This window comes from Seriola aureovittata, chromosome 12 (genome assembly GCF_021018895.1).
Source record: "Seriola aureovittata isolate HTS-2021-v1 ecotype China chromosome 12, ASM2101889v1, whole genome shotgun sequence".
NCBI classification, from domain to species: Eukaryota; Metazoa; Chordata; class Actinopteri; order Carangiformes; family Carangidae; genus Seriola; species Seriola aureovittata.
In genome coordinates, this window is record NC_079375.1 from 27103206 (window position 1) to 27123538 (window position 20333).

At 43.3% G+C, this 20333-nt stretch overlaps 1 protein-coding gene across 2 annotated transcripts in view; it reads right to left on the minus strand.

The window, feature by feature from the left end:
- Positions 1-278: 278 nt before the first annotated feature.
- pex5lb (peroxisomal biogenesis factor 5-like b) overlaps positions 279-20333 on the minus strand; it is a 27027-nt gene continuing 6972 nt past the window's right edge. The window contains exons 2-14 of one of the 2 annotated variants that reach the window (XM_056391500.1): positions 15076-15171; positions 11476-11590; positions 9197-9457; positions 8793-8913; positions 8516-8603; positions 8147-8245; positions 7624-7743; positions 5848-5991; positions 5097-5167; positions 4339-4551; positions 3679-3844; positions 3114-3271; positions 279-2901 (exon numbers count right to left, since the gene is read on the minus strand). In XM_056391500.1, coding sequence (XP_056247475.1) covers positions 2703-2901; positions 3114-3271; positions 3679-3844; positions 4339-4551; positions 5097-5167; positions 5848-5991; positions 7624-7743; positions 8147-8245; positions 8516-8603; positions 8793-8913; positions 9197-9457; positions 11476-11590; positions 15076-15171 — 1851 coding nt within the window. In that variant the 3' untranslated portion in view covers positions 279-2702. The remainder of the gene's footprint in view (positions 2902-3113; positions 3272-3678; positions 3845-4338; positions 4552-5096; positions 5168-5847; positions 5992-7623; positions 7744-8146; positions 8246-8515; positions 8604-8792; positions 8914-9196; positions 9458-11475; positions 11591-15075; positions 15172-20333) is intronic. The other variant, XM_056391501.1, reaches the window with a different exon arrangement.

A 20333-nucleotide genomic window follows, 5' to 3' on the forward strand; every position in this document is an offset into this window, starting at 1 on the left:
CTGTGTGTGTGGTGTGTCTGTGTGTGTGTGTGTGTCTGTGTGTGTGTGTGTGTGTCTGTGTGTGTGTGTGTGTCTGTGTGTGTGTGTCTGTGTGTGTGTGTCTGTGTGTGTGTGTGTGTCTGTGTGTGTGTGTGTGTCTGTGTGTGTGTGTCTGTGTGTGTTGTGTGTCTGTGTGTGTGTGTGTGTCTGTGTGTGTGTGTGTGTGTGTCTGTGTGTGTGTGTGTGTGTGTCTGTGTGTGTCTGTGTGTGTGTGTGTGTGTGTCTGTGTGTGTGTGTGTGTGTGTGTGTGTGTGTGTGTGTGTGTGTGTGTGTGTCTGTGTGTGTGTCTGTGTGTGTGTGTGTGTCTGTGTGTGTGTGTGTGTGTGTGTGTGTGTGTGTGTGTGTGTGTGTGTCTGTGTGTGTGTGTGTGTGTGTGTGTGCTTTCTAAATTAAATCTGGTCCAAACTGAAGGAACGTGATGAACTGATCAATAAACATATTGATCTCAGGGTCTGGTATTTATTGATAGTTTTCTTATTGAGGTTAATTTTAATATTTGATGTTTTATAAATATATTTTATCTGTTTGAAAATGTGCTGCTGAATCAAACTGAAACCAGGAGATTCACCTGAGACCACGACAGGAAGGAGAGAAAACAGACTGTCAGAATAAAACTGTGTCAGAATAAAACACAAAGCATCACAATAAAACAACAAACTGTCAAAATAAAACACAGAGCGTCAGCATAAAACAGACCTTCAAAATAAAGCACAGAGCGTCAGAATAAAACAGACCTTCAAAATAAAGCACAGAGCGTCAGAATTAAACAGACCATCAAAATAAAACACAGAGCGTCAGCACAAAATAGACCTTCAAAATAAAACACAGAGCGTCAGAATAAAACAGAACTTCAAACACAGGCCATTAGAATAAGACTGTCAAAATAAAACAAAACACTGAGTGACAGCACAGAAACCAACAAAACATTTTAGGCAGACTAAAGATTGTAGAGAGTCGACACTTCTGAACATGAGATCACCTGAGAGCAGGTACAGTCAGAATCAACCAATCACAGAGCAGCAGATGCAGCAGGTCTCTCCTCTGCCTCCTGCAGGAACAGGAAGCAGCAGCTCCACCTGCAGGTGATGATGAGACTCTGCAGATGTTTGTGTTTTTGAGTTTTTATTAACTGAAGCTTCGTTTACAAAATGTTTTCTGACAGCTGTTACTATCTGAAGTTAACGTGATTAATGTGTTACTGTCGCTAACAGCTGCAGCTGTCACTCATTTCCTGCAGGTGGCGCTGCTGCTAAAATCCTCCTGCAGGTGTTGCAGGTTGTCAGGTGTGAAGGTCGCCCCCTGCTGGTCGATGTTTGATGAAAAGCTACATGTCAAAGTAAAGTTCCTGACTCTCAGGTGAATTTTTACCTTTGACTGATGATACTTTATGGCTTTGAGACGTATTTTAATCTTAATGAAGTCTGAGTCAGTATTTTATTTTGACAGTCTGCAGCCACACAGGAGTGATAACTCTTCCTCCTCTTCATCACTGAGCTCAGTTGTTGATAAAAGTGAAAATAAAACTGACATTTAAAAGGTTAAAGAAAGTCGTTGAAGTTGAAACTTTGGATTTAAATGTCTGTTAAATGTTTCTTCTTTTATTTTATATGTTGTGAAGTTGTTATTTAATGAAGTGAAGAGTTTGTTTATTCTCCAAACTCAGTGATGTTTAAAGGAACGACGTCTCAGTGAGGAGAATGGTTTGAAATGAAATCAGCTCAGTGTGTTTCAGTGACACACCTGTCAGGTGAGCTCTGTCTGTCTGCTTATTATAAAACATGGTGTAAATAATAACCAGGTGCTTTTTACAGGTGAAGCTCATTTACACATGAACAGGAACTTAACTTGAACTCTTTATATAAAGTGAGTCTGGACCTGCCACTGGCAGATCAGCCTGAATGAACAGGTGAGTGTCAGCAGGTCCATCAGGTTCACAGGTAAACTTCAGAAATCAAGTGATTCAGTGACGATGATTAAAGGAGGAGGTGCATCTTTATAATATTTGTGTTATAATGTGTCACATGGTGAATTCACTTTAATGATAATATATTGATTAACATTAATGATGTTCTATTCTCCTGTTAACTCTTCTACTCGTTTTAATACTTCCTGCAGATGTTTCACATTAAAAGCCCTCCAGGAAAGAGCTGGAGTGAAACGTGTTGAGTAGAAACAAGCAGAGTTCACTGTTTCAAACATAGACAAACATGGAGGGAGTGTTCAGTTTGTATTAACAGAGAGAACAGAGGATCCATATTGATACTTATTGATCAGATTGATCAGATATCAGAAACAGAATTTCCAGGATGTTTAGAGACAAACTCCTTTAACTCTAACTGGCCTTGTTGCAGTGAAGCACAGGTGTACTCCAGGAAGTGTTGGTACGCTGTGTGATGGCTTTAAGGCCTGATATTTAAAAGTGGATTTAAAAGGTTTAATATTTCTGAAGGAGCTGCAGACGCCCTGAACAAACGGCGCTCGTCTGAGCTCGTCCTCAGCGCTCAGACTACATACGTGTAACCAGTGCTCTTACAGGATCTAAAGGGTTGTGCTGTTATATTGCGAAGGATTTTCCTGCGATCTGCAGCCGTCGTCTCTTTGGTTTCAAACCAAACTGTCTCCTGGGACACAACGCTCAGTCTGACCGGGGACCCCGTCCTCCGTCAGACGTCGCCCACTTCGAAGGCGCTCATCAGCAGGTCCAGGTCCCCGATGTTGGCGGCCTGGAAAAGCTCAGGTCGGTCCATCATGGAGATGGCGATACGCAGGGCGGCCCAGATGTTGGCCGACATCTGCTGGTGGCTGCAGCGCTGACTCCGCCTCTGCTGGTTCAGAGCTGTCAGGAAGTTACTGACCGCCTCCCTGCAGGATCAGGACCAGCACCAGGACCAGGTCAGACCATTAATATCTACTGTAAGGTCAAACTGAACTTGTTCAAAGATGCATTCAGTGAGTTTTGATCACTCTGGGCGACAGAGACAAACACTGGTTTGGTTGTGTACTCTGGTGTTTTCAGTCAATAATTCAGTGTAAGACTCATTCATTAATGCAGCTTTAAAACACCTGACTGTTACCTGTGAGCTCCCAGGTTGATGCAGCTGATTCCCAGGTTGTATCTGGACCGGATGAATCCTGGCTGCAGCTCCAGAGCTCGGGTGTACGCCTCCACCGCCTCCTCACTGCGGTTCCCATTGGCCAGCGTCGCTCCCAGACGGTTCCACAGCAGGTAGTCCTGAAGAGAGGGAACAGACAGGAGGCGGGGCTTAGTCAATCCACATAAGATGTTAGTTGAAGCAGAAATTAACATTTGAAAATTTAGCATGGAACAAAACGATGTGACTGAATGTCAAAAGGAAAACAAGTCATACTATAGAAAGTCATGCTGTTGAGTGGATTCATTCACTCACTGAGGATCAGCTGCTTATGTTAGTGACAAACCTAAAATACTCATCATGGTATTAACATACAGTGTCACACAAAGATAATAAGGACTGCAAATAAAACCATTTGTCAATTATTAAAACTGTGTGTGTGTGTGTGTGTGTGTGTGTGTGTGTGTGTGTGTGTGTGTGTGTGTGTGTGTTGTGTGTGTGTGTGTGTGTGTGTGTGTGTGTGTGTGTGTGTGTGTGTGTGTGTTACCTGTGGTCTGACGGACAGCGCTGCAGTAAAAGCCTCCACAGCTTTGTTGAAGTCTGAGCTAAGGTTGAAGAGGACTCCTAGTCCAGTCTGCAGGTCTGGATCCACACAGTCCAGATTCAACAGAGCCGCATCCTGGAAGAGAAGCAACACATCCTGCAGCCCTGACCTACACACACACACACACACACACACACACACACACACAGAGTCTCAGACTTTATATAATCAGGCTGTGGATATATTAGAATACACACATTAACATTTGTATAGACGAGTTTTATGTGTCAATATATGAAACTGGATTATTTCCTAACAGGGTTCATATATAATTTTAACACATAAGCACATCCAAAATAAAATGTATATTTCATATGTGTAAATTCAACAGGGTTATTATGGTTGTTTTATGTTTTATGAGTCAACTACAAGTCCCAGAAAGCATTGCTGTCAGAACCGTCTAATCAGAGAGCTTGGTGTTAATCTTTGACAAACTCACTGGATATATTCAGAAAATTGATTTGAATTTTGTTGCTATGGAGTTGTCTCCATAGCAACAACCACAGAGGCTTATGGGTAATACAGTATCTATTCCAAACTGAAGACTACAGCATTAACCTTTATCCTCCCTGAACTGATCTAATGTCGCCCAGGTGTTCGTACCTGGCCTGTGTGGAGGTGTCGGGGCCCCTGCGTGGCGTGGCCGGGGAGCCCTGTAGCAGGCTCCTGTGGTCAAGAACCCGATGTTTGTAGCGGGGGTTGTGGCTGATCCAGCGTCGCAGGGCGTCGCAGGCCTCCCGCTGCATGCCGGTGTTTGTGAAGCTGACGGCGAGCGCCATGAGGGCTGGCAGGTTGTTGGGGTTGAGCTCCAGACACCTGCAGCAGGTGAGACAGGTTCACACACTGAACTCTAACAGGTGATATACCTGCAGCAGGTGAACACGTCATTCATCTGAATCTGACAGAAGTGTCGAACATTATAATGAATTAAAGCAGCAAGTGGCGATATGTGGGCCCTCGCCCTGTCGCACACCTCAGGGCCGCTGTCAACAGGTCACCTGATGAGGTCACCTGACGGGGAGGAGTTTGTTAAAGTCCGACGTCCTACAATCACAAAAATGGCGGCAAAAGTCAAAATAGCTGACTTCCTGTTGGGTTTAGGAAACGGCTGCAAGAGGCTTTTGTGAGTCTTTGCATTTTTCATGTGCTTTCCAATTTTGGTGCATGTAGGTGAAACAAAGTGGAGGCTATAACGGCACTATTGAGCCGTCTTGCTACGTCCATGTGTGAGACCCTTAAAATAAGTACATTTCCACTTTCCATTTTAGCTGCAACAATCCCAAGAAAAGGCTGTGAAATCCAGGAGGGACTGATTAAAGGGCATATTATATCATATCATGTGTAGAGTGATGCTGTCTCACCTCTGCAGGGACACGATGGCAGCTTGCTCGTTCTCGTTCTCTGCCTGAGTCATTCCCAGAATCTGCCAGGCCTGAAAACACAAGAAGAGTTGGTCCAACATGTCCGCCCTCTGGGCCCTAAATATATATCTCAGAAATGTTCCATGTATATGAACCTAACAGGTCTCTAAGGTCAGCGGGAGCTGCTCAGTTAGTGGAGCCCAGAGTTAAAACTACAGTCACTGTGCTGCCCCCTGCTGGAACCTGCTGGAACCTGCTGGAACCTGCTGGAACCTGCTGGAACCTGCTGGAACCTGCTGGAACCTGCTCCCAGTGGATCAAATCTAATCTGCCCCAACTGTAACTGTAACTGAAACTTACTTATTTAATTATACTTTTTATTCTTCTGCACCAGCGACAGTCAGAGCGGCAGCCATTTTGTTTTCAGGTTGTCCGTCTCATTCTCGTGGACATGATATCTCATGAAGGAACTTCTTCACATTTGGCACAAACATTCACTTGGAGTCAAGGATGAAGTGATTAGATTTTGGTGGTCAAAGGTCAAAGGTCAGTGTGACCTCACAAAACAGTTTTTAGCCATTACTCAAGACTTCACAACAATTATGACTAAATTTCACACAGATAGTTCATATTTTATATTTCAAATGACTCTGATTCAGGTTGAATAAAGATTCTGCTGCTTCACTTTCTCCTGTTTTAATCTAATGTTGTGGTAACAACATGGATCAGGACCAGGTCTGGTGTAGGTCACCTCAAAGTCCTGCGGGTCCTGTAAGATGGCGGCCTCCAGCAGCAGGACAGCAGCGTTCAGGTCTCCTTCCCGAGCTTTCTCCTGACCCTCTGCGAAGGCGTTGGGCCAATCTCTGTACGGGTTGTTGGTGTTGAAGTAGTAACCCTGAACAAAACAAACACCAGCTCTTTAACAGTGTCACACATCAGAACCATCACTTTAGGTTTGATGGATCAACATGACTGTGGAGTTCCTCAGGGCTCGATCCTTGGGCCTCTTTCATTTACACACTTCCATCAGGCTAATCACACAAAACAATAAAATAACAATTATTAAACATTTATTTTCATTATCAATTCATCTGCAGTTACTTTCTTCTGTAACAATAAGAAGCAATGAAACTTTAAAGACATTATTATAACGTCTTGTTTCAATGAACCCGAAGTCAAAAACCAAAAAGGGAAAGCAACAAGTGAGCTATAAATTCATCACATTTTTGCCTAAGAATTACTTGAACAATAACTTATTATTAAAAATAATTGCAGATGAATCTTCTTTTGACAAATCAATGACTCCATCTGAATTTAATCAGCAAAACAGACAAAACTGAAAACGAATCATCATTGGAAGAATAAAGTAAAACCAGGTCGGAGATCTTTGGGATGGACTCAGAGTTCAACTTTACTGGTCACATCAAATCAATAATCAAGTCGGTAAACTGTCATTTTAAAAACACACAGAACCAGATGATTCATACTCATCCTGTTGACAGAAACAAAAGGACTGTTCATTTATCTCCAGTTCCTGTCAGAGTTCATTCTGACATGTTCACAGTCATATTGTTTATTACTCCATTCACTTCTACTTTGCAGGTTTTTCGAACAATGTAAAGGTGCTGTCAATAAATTTTACTTCCTGTACAGATGTTTCAAATTAAAAGCCTTTCAGTAGCTCAGAGGACATAATCCTTCCAGTTCTTGGTGAGCTTTTAATGTGAAACATCTGCAGGAAGTGTTACATTTTATTGACAGAAGCTGAACGATGATAAGTGGAGAATGGTGAGTATGAATTGTGTTTCATTTGATTTTCATGTTAATTTGAGACTGACATGATTTAAATGCTGGTGTTTCATTACAGGTTTCTAGTAACTAATAAATGTTTTAATTTGGTTGCAACAATAATGTAAAACTAGTTTCCTTAAACCCTCCGCTGACAGGTTTCTATCTGACCAGGAACACGTGAAGAGACGTCCAGGCTGCTGCTCTGTGGTCTGTTCTACATGTGTGAACAGATGTCTGATAACGTGTCAACATCAGAGTGGCTTCACCTCCGTCACCGCGGTGACGTAACACCCGAGCAGAGGAGGGATAACGCAGGATTACAGACGCTTGGTGTTCTGGATGGAGGCGCTTGGAGCTGATCTCAGGCCAGAGGATTAAAACTACAGATTAATTCTGACAAACATCCATCAGTAATAATCTGTCATCATTAATAACTGCCACCAGTCTGGGTCAACTGACGTCCACACGTCAGATATGTTCTGAGCTGGGGGGTCCACCACGGTTCTGCTGTTGGGTTCAGGTCGGGTTCAGAGCAACTTTTTTTACCAGACAAGATGATAAATCGGCTTGTGAAACAAAATATCTGCTGTAGAAAAAATAACAATAACATTGAAACTCAGTCTGAATCTGGTTCCAGCTGCTTCCTTCCAGCAGATGTCGTCCAGACACGCAGCGGAGAAGGATCACGGTTCAGAGTGGATCAGGGTTTGTGAGACCAGGTTCTGAAGTCACTCACCTTCTCCACAGGTGAGATGGTGGGCGGGTTCGGCCGCTCACCCTCAGACTCCTCCAGCCAGTTTCTCCGAGCAAGCTCCTCCCACTCCGCCTGCATCTTATCCCAGAACTCTGTGTCGGACTGTAACACACACACACACACACACACACACACACACACACACACACACACACACTTGATGTAGATTCAGACATTTTGGTAAAATCTTCTAATAAATATGATGCAGTGGACTGATTTCATACATGTGGACTGAGAGCTGCTGTAGTGTTATTATTGTCATCAGATCACATGAAAACCATGTGAGGTGGAGCTGATAGGCTGGTTGTCACGGAAACAAGGACACCGTAGTAAAGCAAGGACATGTTCGGGAAGTGAGGACGTCTTTGGAAACAAGAACTTTTATGGACACTGAGGACATTCTGTCAGTGTGTGTGTGTGTGTGTGTGTGTGTGTGCGTGTGCGTGTGTGTGTGTGTGTGTGTGTTTGTGTCTGTGTGTGTGTGTGTGTGTGTGTGTGTGTGTACCTCAACAGCAGCCTTCGCTCTGACAAACTCATCCTCCAGAGACTCTTTTCTGGCCAGCAGGGAACGAGTCCGTCTGCGCTGTCTGGACGCCCCACAGTCCTGAAACACACACACACACACACACACACACACACACACACACACACACACTCAGAGGTCAGCCAGCAGCTGTCAGTCTGACAGTAAAGTCAAGGTTGTATTTAAAGAGACATTAAAGCACCTGATCTGAGCTGCAGTTCACTTACTCAGCTTCATAGTTTATAGCTTTATATTGAGGATAAAGTAAAGTATAAACACATCAAACACAGATGTTGGTGTTGGTTACTGTGGCAACAAACCAGGTTTCAAAGCAGAAGCACAGCAGCTGACCTGTGTTGACGGTTTGAAGTCCAGATCATCGAAGCTGTGGATGTCGAAGGAAGTCTTGGTCAGTGGATCGGTTTTAAACTCTGCAGACCTGAAATACAAAACCTGGTCTGAGTGTTAAATCCCTGTCAGCGCCCCCCAGAGGCCGCAGGAGAACTACAGCCCCCGTCTATCATCAGAATCTGAGCAGTGGAGGAGAGAGACATGTCCTGATGGGGACGGACTATATATCAGAGTGAACGACGAATGAGAGTTTGTTTTTGTTCAGTGTGTTTTTTACCACAGCAGTTCACTGGACGAGTGGTGGGAGGTGCATCTCTTCTCGTATCTCTTCCTGCGTCCTCCGTCCTCCGCGTCCAGGTTCACATCGTCCCATTTGTCCAGCGGAGACGCCAGACTGACTGTAACCATGACAACGACACAATGATTCACACCAGAGAAAACACGCTGCGAAGTTTGTGAAAACATGGATTGACTCTGAGGACTGAACCAGGCGTGTTGTCTGATTCAGTCTGAGGTCACTGAGGTGAAACAGGAAGTTAAATGTCTCATCACAGTAAAAGCTCAGATTAAAGTCTGACAGCTTTGTTCTCACAACTGACTGAGTTCAAAGCTTTTAACAAAATGAGCAACAACAGCAGCAGCTCTCACAGATCATCTGCTGTCACGTCGAGTCAGTGTTACCTGAGTCCAGTGAGATCCTCTCAGGTGTTCTGGGACTGCCCGGCAGGTGCTCCACCTCCACCTGGATCAGCTCGGTCTCCTCGGGCCTCGCTCGGCGTCGAGGACTCCTCGAGCTGCCCTTCCTCCTTAGAGGGCTCCTCCTCTTGCTACCGCCGCCGACACTGCTGCTGCCACTACTGCCACCATTACTGCCCCCGCTGCTGCCCCCGCTGCTCTCCCCCGGCTCGCTGAGGTCCACCAGGTCCAGAGCCGTGGACAGAACTGCAGGACAGGAGGAAGGACAGTTAGGATCTGATCCAGTCCAGCAGGTCTGGTGTCTGTGCTGGTCCCAGGACAGAGATCTAAGACACCCTGAACCAGCAGGTCGGTTCTGACAGCTGGTTCCATGTTGGATCCAGTTCTCCGTCAGAACAATGACAGAACTCTGGGACCAGCTTCACACAGACAGATACAACAAACAGACTCCAGAGAGACAGAATCTGATTCATCTGCTGCACAAAGCGTATCTTCTATCTTAAGTCAGACTGTGGTACAATGAATTTTGGGTAAATTAAGACTTTTTTCTGACCAAGGAACCACATCCAACCGCTCAGCTCCATTTACCTTCAGCAGAACATGTTTGTCTTCAGGAAGAATTCAACAGCTACAGGAAGTTTTACTTTGATGAGTGAAACAATAAAAATAAAAACTCTTTCCCTTCTCTTTTCTCTCTTTCATAACAATGTTGGAAAAGTTTTGGAAACATTGCAAACGCCCTATTTTATTTATTTATTTATTTTTTATTTTTTGAAAACTCTGGGGTCGTGTTTTATTTTGAAAGCTCTGGGGTTGTGTTGTAGTCTGGACAGAGAGTGAGACCTCCGTAAACGATGAGGTCACAGTCAGGGTCTCTCCTGATTGGCTCTCCTCAGCCTGGACTACCAGTGGTGAATACAACATGATGATGAATGACAGTGTTACTGACCTTGTTGTCTTTGCAGCTGCTTTTCACTTACATTCTCTGTTTTAATGCTTTTAAAACTGTCTTTGTTGTTCCTCCTTCAGAGGAGATGATCTACTTCCTGTTTACAGCAGCTCGCACATGCTCAGTGGATGGTCATGTGACGTGTTTTCAGGTGTGTTAGAGTGGACGTAGCCTCAGTCTCTCCCAGCTGCTGACTGGACTCTGACAAAGACAGTTTGTGAGTGAAGACGCGTCACTCTGTAACATCTCTACGACCAGAGGCAGAAAGTTCAGATTTCTACATTTGAGTAAAGATGATGTCAGTTGTAATCATCACCACCATCATCATCATCATCATCACCACGATGGAAATGAACTGTTTCATACTGAGTACTGACACCACACAGCTACAGCTGAGCTGCACATGTACAGATGATATCTGCATTGATTCTCTCAGTGCGACGGTTTTTGGTCCAGTGCATCATGAATGTGTCGGAGAAGCTGCAGCTCTTTCATCGATACATCTGACCACACGTTGAGTCACATTAATGTGATTCGGGGTCTGAGCCGAGTCGTCCGCTGTGACCTTTAAACGTCATGGTCAGACTCCGACACGCGATCCCTCCGTGTGATTTTCAGTTTGTACCTGAACAGATGAGATTTCAGCTGCGTCGTCTCTTTGACTCTCTTACAGAGAAACAATCAGATCGGTTTGTGTGGTGAAGACTCTAATGAGCGTGAGGAGGAGGACGCAGCAGACAGGAGGAGGACAGAGGAGGTCAGAGGTGTTAATTAATGGCTGGTTTACCTGCTGAGTCAGAGGTGACAGGTGGGCACAGCCAAGGACAGGAAGTTAGAGGTTTGGGAGAAAACAGGGAAACAGAGACGGGAGGTGAGAGGAGGACACAGGAAGTTACAGTTAGAAACAGACAGGAGGATGAGGAGGAGGACGAGGAGGACGAGGAGGAATCCTGTTAACTGAATTTTAATCCCAAATATAATCATGTTATTTCAACTCAGACTGTCGGTCGTTTTATCTGTTCGAAGGCGTTCAGCAGAGACACGACAGAAAGTCTGGAGAGAGACGGGAAATTAAAGGACACCAAGATCTAGCTGGACCCAAGGAACCTGGGACATGGTGGGTCTGCTGAACAGGATCCTCTGCAGGGATTGGTTGACAACTTTGTCAACTTTCTATTTTTTAACTGCAGTAACTCCACACACACTTTGGGGGTGGGGTTATCTCAGTGTGTATAGGCTGAGGGGGCGGGGCAAAGGAGAAAAGCACATCATATCATATCATATCCCAAGGAGGTGATAATTAGCAGGAGACTACCTGCTGTGTTGGAGGTGAGTGGTCGGGTCGAAGGGGCGTCACCGCGGCTCTCCGACAGGAAGTCGTCGATGGAGGGACTCAGCAGCGGTCGACTCTCCTGCTGCTCCCCGACCAGCTGGAGACAAGAAGAGACGACTTAAACACAGAGCAGAAACCATGACGGACAGGTTCTGGGTCTGGGTCTGGGTCTGGGTCTGGGTCTGGGTCTGGGTCAGAGTCTGGGTCAGGGTCAGAGTCTGGGTCTGGGTCTGGGTCAGAGTGTGAGTGTGAGTCTGGGTCTGGGTCAGGGTCAGGGTCTGGGTCTGGGTCAGAGTCTGGGTCTGGGTCAGAGTCTGAGTGTGAGTCAGGGTCAGGGTCTGGGTCTGGGTCTGGGTCAGAGTCTGGGTCAGAGTCTGGGTCCGGGTCCGGGTCCGGGTCTGGGTCAGGTTCTGAGACCAGGATGAAGATGAGAACAGTACAAACAGTTTTTATCCCATGACTGACTTCACACTGAAACAACTGATCCGTTCATTGATTCATTGATCAGCAGAAAATAATCAGAAACTATTTATTGATTATTGATTTATTGTTTCATTCGTCAAACATTCTGTGGTATCAGCTTCTCTTTGTCATCAATAATGAGACTAAACGTGTTTGAACGACGTGGAGAAGTGATTTACAGACTGAGCTGTTGTTTGTTCAGTCACTAAAACCAGAGCTGGACCAAGACCTGGACTCCGTCACCCGGGTCACAGCACAGGTGCTCTGGTCAGGTGTGACTCCGTCACCCGGGTCACAGCTGTTCAGTCAGATTTGTACTTGGTTTTAAAAATACTGCAGTATTTAAAAGTATGTTTTTTCATGTCACCACATTGTTGTTTTGTTCCACGTTTACAGAACCTGATGATTCTGAAACAAGCCGCTCACTGACTGATGTTTCCTTTTTCTTGTCTTTTTAGTCTGGTCGTGTTAAATTCATCAAACATTCAAACTAAATGCACCTTTCTTTATTTCTAAACCTTCAAACACAGACTTCAGATCAGACCAGGTCTGTGAGGAATCTTCAGCCTCATCTTTATCTAACATCAACATCATGACAGTGGAGGAGTTGGCTGTGATTGGTTCTTCTCCTGTCATTACCACAGTGTACCGTCTATTAGATTTTCAAAATAAATAAAATTCTTTCCTCTGACTAAAGGTTCCGCTGCAAAGTAAGAGTTGTTCATATTGTAGTAAGTGCAGAGGAGGAAAAGTCACAACTTTACTAAATTAATAATATATAAAGTCATAAGTAAAGTACATATACTGAAAAATATACTTAAGTACAGTCCTCAAATAAATGTACTTCATTACTGCCCCCCCCCTGCAAAAAATAAAACATGAGAACATGTCGTCCCTCTCTGCTGCTTAAAGAGCAAAGTGCTGACAAAGTAAAGAAGTGCAGAGAGAGTGGAACGAGCATACGTCACATTATAAAATAATAATGTGATAACTGCTCCAAATATAATGAAATGTTTCCAAATGAGTCACAAACAGAAGAAAAGCTTCTACAGGTCTGGAGCTTCATGTTTTTAAAAAACAGCAGCAGACGAGTGAGTGAAACAATCATGATTTCACCATCACCACCTCTCTAATGTTTAACTCCTGAGAGCAGCTGCAGTTCCTCTAACGGCCACTAGAGTCTGGCTCCAACAGTGAGTCAGTCCCCATAGACTCCCATGTTAAAATGTCCAACTTTACAGCAGAAATAAACATGTTTACAGCCTGGTACAAAAACTGTTTTGGTCTCTAGAGCTGATTTCCTCCTTCATGACACCTGTTTATATAACTCACCTGTTTATATAACTCACCTGTTTATATATCTCACCTGTTTATATAACTCACCTGTTTATATAACTCACCTGTTTATATAACTCACCTGTTTATATATCTCACCTGTTTATATATCTCACCTGTTTATATATCTCACCTGTTTACATTTTATTAAGGACTACAGTTATGGAGGAAAATGGGCGTGGCCTCTGTGAGTGACAGGTGGGTGAGCATATGTTTGACACCTAAGTCTCAGCTCCACACACGCCCCTCCTCTTTGACCTTATTTGGATTAGCTGGGAGTTAGGGGCGGAGTCAGGCACTACCAAGATGGCGACAATGAAGCAGCTCACTCTGAGCTTCAGAAACCTGTGGGTGACGTCACAGAGGCAACGTCCATCTTTATTTACAGTCTATAGTGTCGACCAAATATGGTCACAGTCTCTCCTTCCTGAGTTACAGCATTGATAAAGACCAAAAGTGTTTCTGCAGAACATTATGATGTCACAGCGAATTGACCTTTGACCTTATGGATATAAAATGTCATCACTTAATTTTATCCTCATAAACTTTTGAGTTAATTTGTGTCATAATTAGTCGATGAATTTATGAGTCATGGCCAAACTGCTTTGTGATGTCACTGTGACCTTTGACCTTTGAGTATGAGAATAAATCAGCTGCTCCTCGGACATTAGAGATTAGACAAATATGTCATCTGAGTTCATGGACTGTTATTGTTGTTACTCCTACAGGTCAGAAGTTCTTCTTCTTCTGCTGCTTTTCTCAGGTACAAGCAGCTTCAGGTGTTTCACCGCCTCCTTCTGGACTCGCAGCTGGGACCTGACCAACAGAGTCCAGACCACATGTGCTACATTCTGGTTCATCTGAGGCCGCCTGAAGTCTTTAGTTTATTCCATTGTTTATTCCCCAACAACAAATTGCTTCCAGCTCTCCTGATGTTACTGAAAGGAATTCTGGGAAACGTAGGACAAAGTACAACCTTTAACTCACTTGTTCAGTCTGAGGCCTGATTAACCTGATCACACAGCAGTGTGTGTGTGTGTGTGTGTGTGTGTGTGTGTGTGTGTGTGTGTGTGTGTGTGTCTGCCCTCCTAATCCTAATCCACACAGCCATGTACGTCCACATGTCGACTGGAACACGCTGGTATTTAATCCTGTCAAACAGCAGCTCCGTCCAGTAACAGTGCATCAGTCTGTCGACCCCCCCACCGTCTCACTGAGCACAGACACCACTGTCCACCCCCAGAGACATGAAGAGAGCGGACCGGGAGACCGGACCACAGCACAACAACCGAGAAGATAATAATAATTCCAGAATAATTAAACAACAACAGCAGCTGAAACCTGATCAATCGAGAACAAGCGCTCTGGGTCAGAGGTCAGAGGTCAGAGGTCAGAGACGGTTCAAATCCGTTCAACACTAGCTACACTCTAATTCACCTGCTTCACATCACTCTAGAGCTGCTGCAATTGGTTCATTCAATGATCAGTTGATCAAAGGAAAATTAATCAGCAGCTATTTTGATCAAAAAATCATTTTAATAAAAAGGACAAATGTGATTTTCTTTGTCTCATATCAAAGTAAATTCAATACTGTTAATTGGACAAAATGTTGTTTTGAATAAAACAGCTGGTTATTAAAACATGATGAAGACATGAACTCTGCAGGTGGATGATGAGACAGAAACAGGTTTGAAGCTCCACAAAACAAAAATTAAAACTGAAGAAAAAGAAAACTTAATCTCTGAGCAGTGCCATATAACAAACAAGCGTGGTCGTCATGCCAACCTTGGTTGTCACGGTGAGGAGGGGGTTTCCTTCAGAGGATGCCTTTTTACCAGGAAGCTCCTTCAGCACCATGGCAACGACCCTTTCCCCTTTGCCCTACAACAGGCAGATCGACAGGTTCATTCATTCATTCAGACGCAGCAACAAACAACAAACCTGACTGTGATTCTTCCTCTTTACACTCGACTCTGACTGTGGAGTCCACTGGTAGATAATAATGATAAACACCTACAGCTGGTCCTCCACTGCAGAAACACAAGGGAGGGGAGGGGCCATGTACTTGGCGGCCAATAAATGTTCCTTTTGAAATGAGAAAACCAAACCATCGTTTTTGGTTTGATAACAAAAAACAAACGACAAAACCAGTACCTGTTTTTTCTAGATGTGATAATAAATGGAAACCAGGAAGTGAAATAACTGTGTGGAAGGTCCAGGGATCATCGGATAATCTGTAATTCATTGGTCATTTAGAAACAAAAAAAAATGGTTTTTTTTTTTTGATTATGACACCAAAAATGTTTTTCTGTTTTGGTTTTGAATCAAATAACAGATTTAGGTTTTTTTGTTTTTAAATTACCGATGAATTACAGATTATCCGATGATCCCTGGACCTTCCACACAGTTATTTCACTTCCTGGTTTCCATTTATTATCAGATCAAGAGAAAACAGATAACGGTTTGTTTTATGATTTATCTTTTTTGTTTCCTGATTTCTAAACGTTAATTGGGAAACGAGCTGTTTCCCCATTTTGGTTTTCTCATTTCAAAACGAAAATTCGTTGGCCACCAAGTACACGGACCGACCAGGAAGCTGCAGCAGACAGTTTACATCAGATCTCTAAAGCCTGACCTCAGAATATTCAGCCAGATAATAACAACTAGAGTCATGAATGAAAAGTGAACAATAAAACACAGACAGAAAATCAAATAAATCCAGAGATGTGAACTGTGAGACTGTAAATATAGATGGACGACATCTCCTCCATACAGGCGCCGCCATCTTACACTGGTGATGTCATTTGGAGCCAGAGTCTGCGCAGTAGTGTCAGCGGGTGGAGCCACAGTATCGAGGTCCCGCCCATACACCCGCTCACGAATCAATCACAGCTGTCAGAAAACCAGTTATCAGACAAATGAAGTTTGGCCCCTCCCATCTGGAGGGGGCGGGGTTTATGACCTGAGATGTTTTGGCTGTCGTCCATCTTATACAGAGTCTTTGCTCCAAACCATGACACAGATAATAATGATGGTTCTTCATCTCTCCAGAAACATCCTGATGAGTTTGTCTCTAAAACAAGATGTGACGTTCAGTTTGAATATAGTACGATACGACTGTAATACTCAGGTGTAAAATCAGGTGTGAGTGTAATCATGTGGACACACACCTGGAGAGCAGGTGAACCACTGCAGACTGTCCTTCAGCACACACATTGATGAATAGGTAATGTTATTAACAATAATATTGATGAATATACATATATATATATATATATATATATACAAATGGACTGTCCCAAATACTGATTCACAGCTGTGTATAAGACACATGATCAGTACGTAGTCTAAACGTACCAACTCCCGAGAGCTCACATGACCTCAATGTAGGTACACACACAGCACAACGTATACGAAACGTAACCCCTCCGATTAAAAAAAGGGGGGGTTGACACCAACCAATAGCATCGATGGTCCAAACGTCTTAAGATGTTCGAAACTGACATTTTGGACCAGTCTGCGTTCCATTTGATATAAACACGTTTACAGCCTGGGATCCAGACAAAGGATCCAGGGATCCAACCTAGACTCAATAATCTAGATCGAATACTTGTTTACTATTCAGTCCTGTTTCGTGCTAACAGATCTACGACAGAAAGAATCTAAATAACCAGCTGGTTAGCAACATCTAGATACTGGGAGACACTCGAGACACAGGTGTACCAGTCAAATGATCTAAACAGTGATCCAGATTAAACAATAGGACACAGTCTTTATACGAGGCAAAGACCTGAATTCAAGAATCCGATCTAGACACAAGTGACGTTAAATGAAAACAGTGATGTCTGAAACCTCCATTTTGCGTCTTCTTCACTGTTTATACTCCATTTCAACTCAAAGCCAGGTGTTGACCTCATTTCCTGTCAGGATCTCTACACACACTCCTGCAGGACCAGCAAACAGGTGAGACAGGTGAGGTCCTGCAGCTGTGAGTCGTGACAGACATCTGGAGGCAGAGTGAACGCTGCCTCAGTGACCCCAGCAGCTGTGAGTCGTGACAGACGTGTGGAGGCAGAGTGAACGCTGCCTCAGTGACCCCAGCAGCTGTGAGTCGTGACAGACGTGTGGAGGCAGAGTGAACGCTGCCTCAGTGACCCCAGCAGCTGTGAGTCGTGACAGACGTGTGGAGGCAGAGTGAACGCTGCCTCAGTGACCCCAGCAGCTGTGAGTCGTGACAGACGTGTGGAGGCAGAGTGAACGCTGCCTCAGTGACCCCAGCAGCTGTGAGTCGTGACAGACGTGTGGAGGCAGAGTGAACGCTGCCTCAGTGACCCCAGCAGCTGTGAGTCGTGACAGACGTGTGGAGGCAGAGTGAACGCTGCCTCAGTGACCCCAGCAGCTGTGAGTCGTGACAGACGTGTGGAGGCAGAATGAACGCTGCCTCAGTGACCCCAGCAGCTGTGAGTCGTGACAGACGTGTGGAGGCAGAGTGAACGCTGCCTCAGTGACCCCAGCAGGAAGGACGAGTCCATCAATAAAACATCACCCACAGCTTTATTATTAGACCGAGCCGTGATGGACGAGAGCAGCAACATGATTTCACCTGCTCCTCCTCCCCAGGGAAGAACCGTGTGCTGCTTCTGCAGACTTCATGTCTTCATACTTCATGTCTTCATACTTCATATCTTTATACTTCATGTCTTCATACTTCATGTGTTCATACTTCATGTCTTCATACTTCATATCTTTATACTTCATGTCTTCATATCTTTATACTTCATGTCTTCATACTTCATGTCTTCATACTTCATACTTCATGTCTTCATACTTCATGTCTTCATACTTCATATCTTCATACTTCATATCTTCATACTTCATGTCTTCATACTTCATGTCTTCATACTTCATGTCTTTATACTTCATACTTCATGTCTTTATACTTCATGTCTTCATACTTCATGTCTTTATACTTCATATCTTCATACTTCATGTCTTCATACTTCATGTCTTTATACTTCATGTCTTCATACTTCATGTCTTTATACTTCATGTCTTTATACTTCATACTTCATGTCTTTATACTTCATGTCTTCATACTTCATGTCTTCATACTTCATGTCTTCATACTTCATATCTTTATACTTCATGTCCTCATACTTCATATCTTTATACTTCATGTCCTCATACTTCATATCTTTATACTTCATGTCTTCATACTTCATAATTCATATCTTTATACTTCATGTCTTCATACTTCATGTCTTCATACTTCATATCTTTATACTTCATGTCTTCATACTTCATGTCTTCATACTTCATATCTTTATACTTCATTTCTTCATACTTCATATCTATATACTTCATGTCTTCATACTTCATGTCTTCATAATTCATATCTTTATACTTCATGTCTTCATACTTCATATCTTTATACTTCATGTCTTCATACTTCATGTCTTCATACTTCATGTCTTTATACTTCATGTTTTCATACTTGATGTCTTCTACTGTTTCTGTTGTTTCTACTGTTTCTACTGTTTCTGTTGTTTCTACTGTTTCTACTGTTTCTGTTGTTTCTACTGTTTCTGTTGTTTCTACTGTTTCTACTGTTTCTGTTGTTTCTACTGTTTCTACTGTCTCTACTGTCTCCACTGTGTATCTGACACGAGCTCAGAATAAAAGACGTATCAGTCACAGGAGCTGCATCATCAGTATTTGATGATGCAGCTGAAATGAAAACTTCTTCCTGGATCTTTTCTCTCTTTAATGTTCTCTCTCTCCCAGTTTCCTCACTCTGTCACAGTGTCGGCCGTCCGACTGTGAAGTGTAAGTGTGTGTGTGTGTGTGTGTGTGTGTGTGTGTGTGTGTGTGTGTGTGTGTTGTGTGTGTGTGTGTGTGTGTGTGTGCTGTTGGTGGAAATGCTGTCGGACTAAAAATAACCTGCTGTTGTGCTGAGCAAACAGTCCTCCATCAGCCCAGAGTCCCAGCAGAGCTGAGCTCAGTGCTGCTGCAGCAACTCCAGTCACACAGTTACACTGCTGCTTCACCTGGGCTGTACTGACGTCCAGTTACACTGCTGCTACTGCTAATACTGCTAATACTGCTAATACTGCTAATACTACTGTTAATAATACTATACTAATACTACTGCTACTGCTGCTACTGCTAATACTGCTAATACTGCTAATACTGCTAGTACTACTGTTAATAATACTATACTAATACTACTGCTACTGCTGCTACTGCTGCTACTGCTAATACTGCTAATACTGCTAGTACTACTGTTAATAATACTATACTAATACTACTGCTACTGCTGCTACTGCTAATACTGCTAATACTGCTAATACTACTGTTAATAATACTATACTAATACTACTGCTACTGCTGCTACTGCTAATACTGCTAATACTGCTAATACTACTGTTAATAATACTATACTAATACTACTGCTACTGCTGCTACTGCTAATACTGCTAATACTGCTAGTACTACTGTTAATAATACTATACTAATACTACTGCTACTGCTACTGATACTGCTAATAGTGCTAATACTGCTAATACTGCTAGTACTACTGTTAATAATACTATACTAATACTACTGCTGCTGATACTGCTAATACTGCTAATACTGCTAGTACTATTGTTAATAATACTATAGTAATACTACTGCTACTGCTGCTGATACTGCTAATACTGCTAATACTGCTAGTACTATTGTTAATAATACTATACTAATACTACTGTTTCTGCTACTACTGCTACTGCTAATACTGCTAATACTACTGTTAATAATACTATACTAATACTACTGCTGCTGCTACTGCTAATACTGCTAGTACTACTGTTAATAATACTATACTAGTACTACTGCTACTGCTGCTGCTACTGCTAATACTGCTAATACTGCTAGTACTATTGTTAATAATACTATACTAATACTACTGCTACTGCTGCTGCTACTGCTAATACTGCTAATACTGCTAGTACTATTGTTAATAATACTATACTAGTACTACTGCTACTGCTGCTGCTACTGCT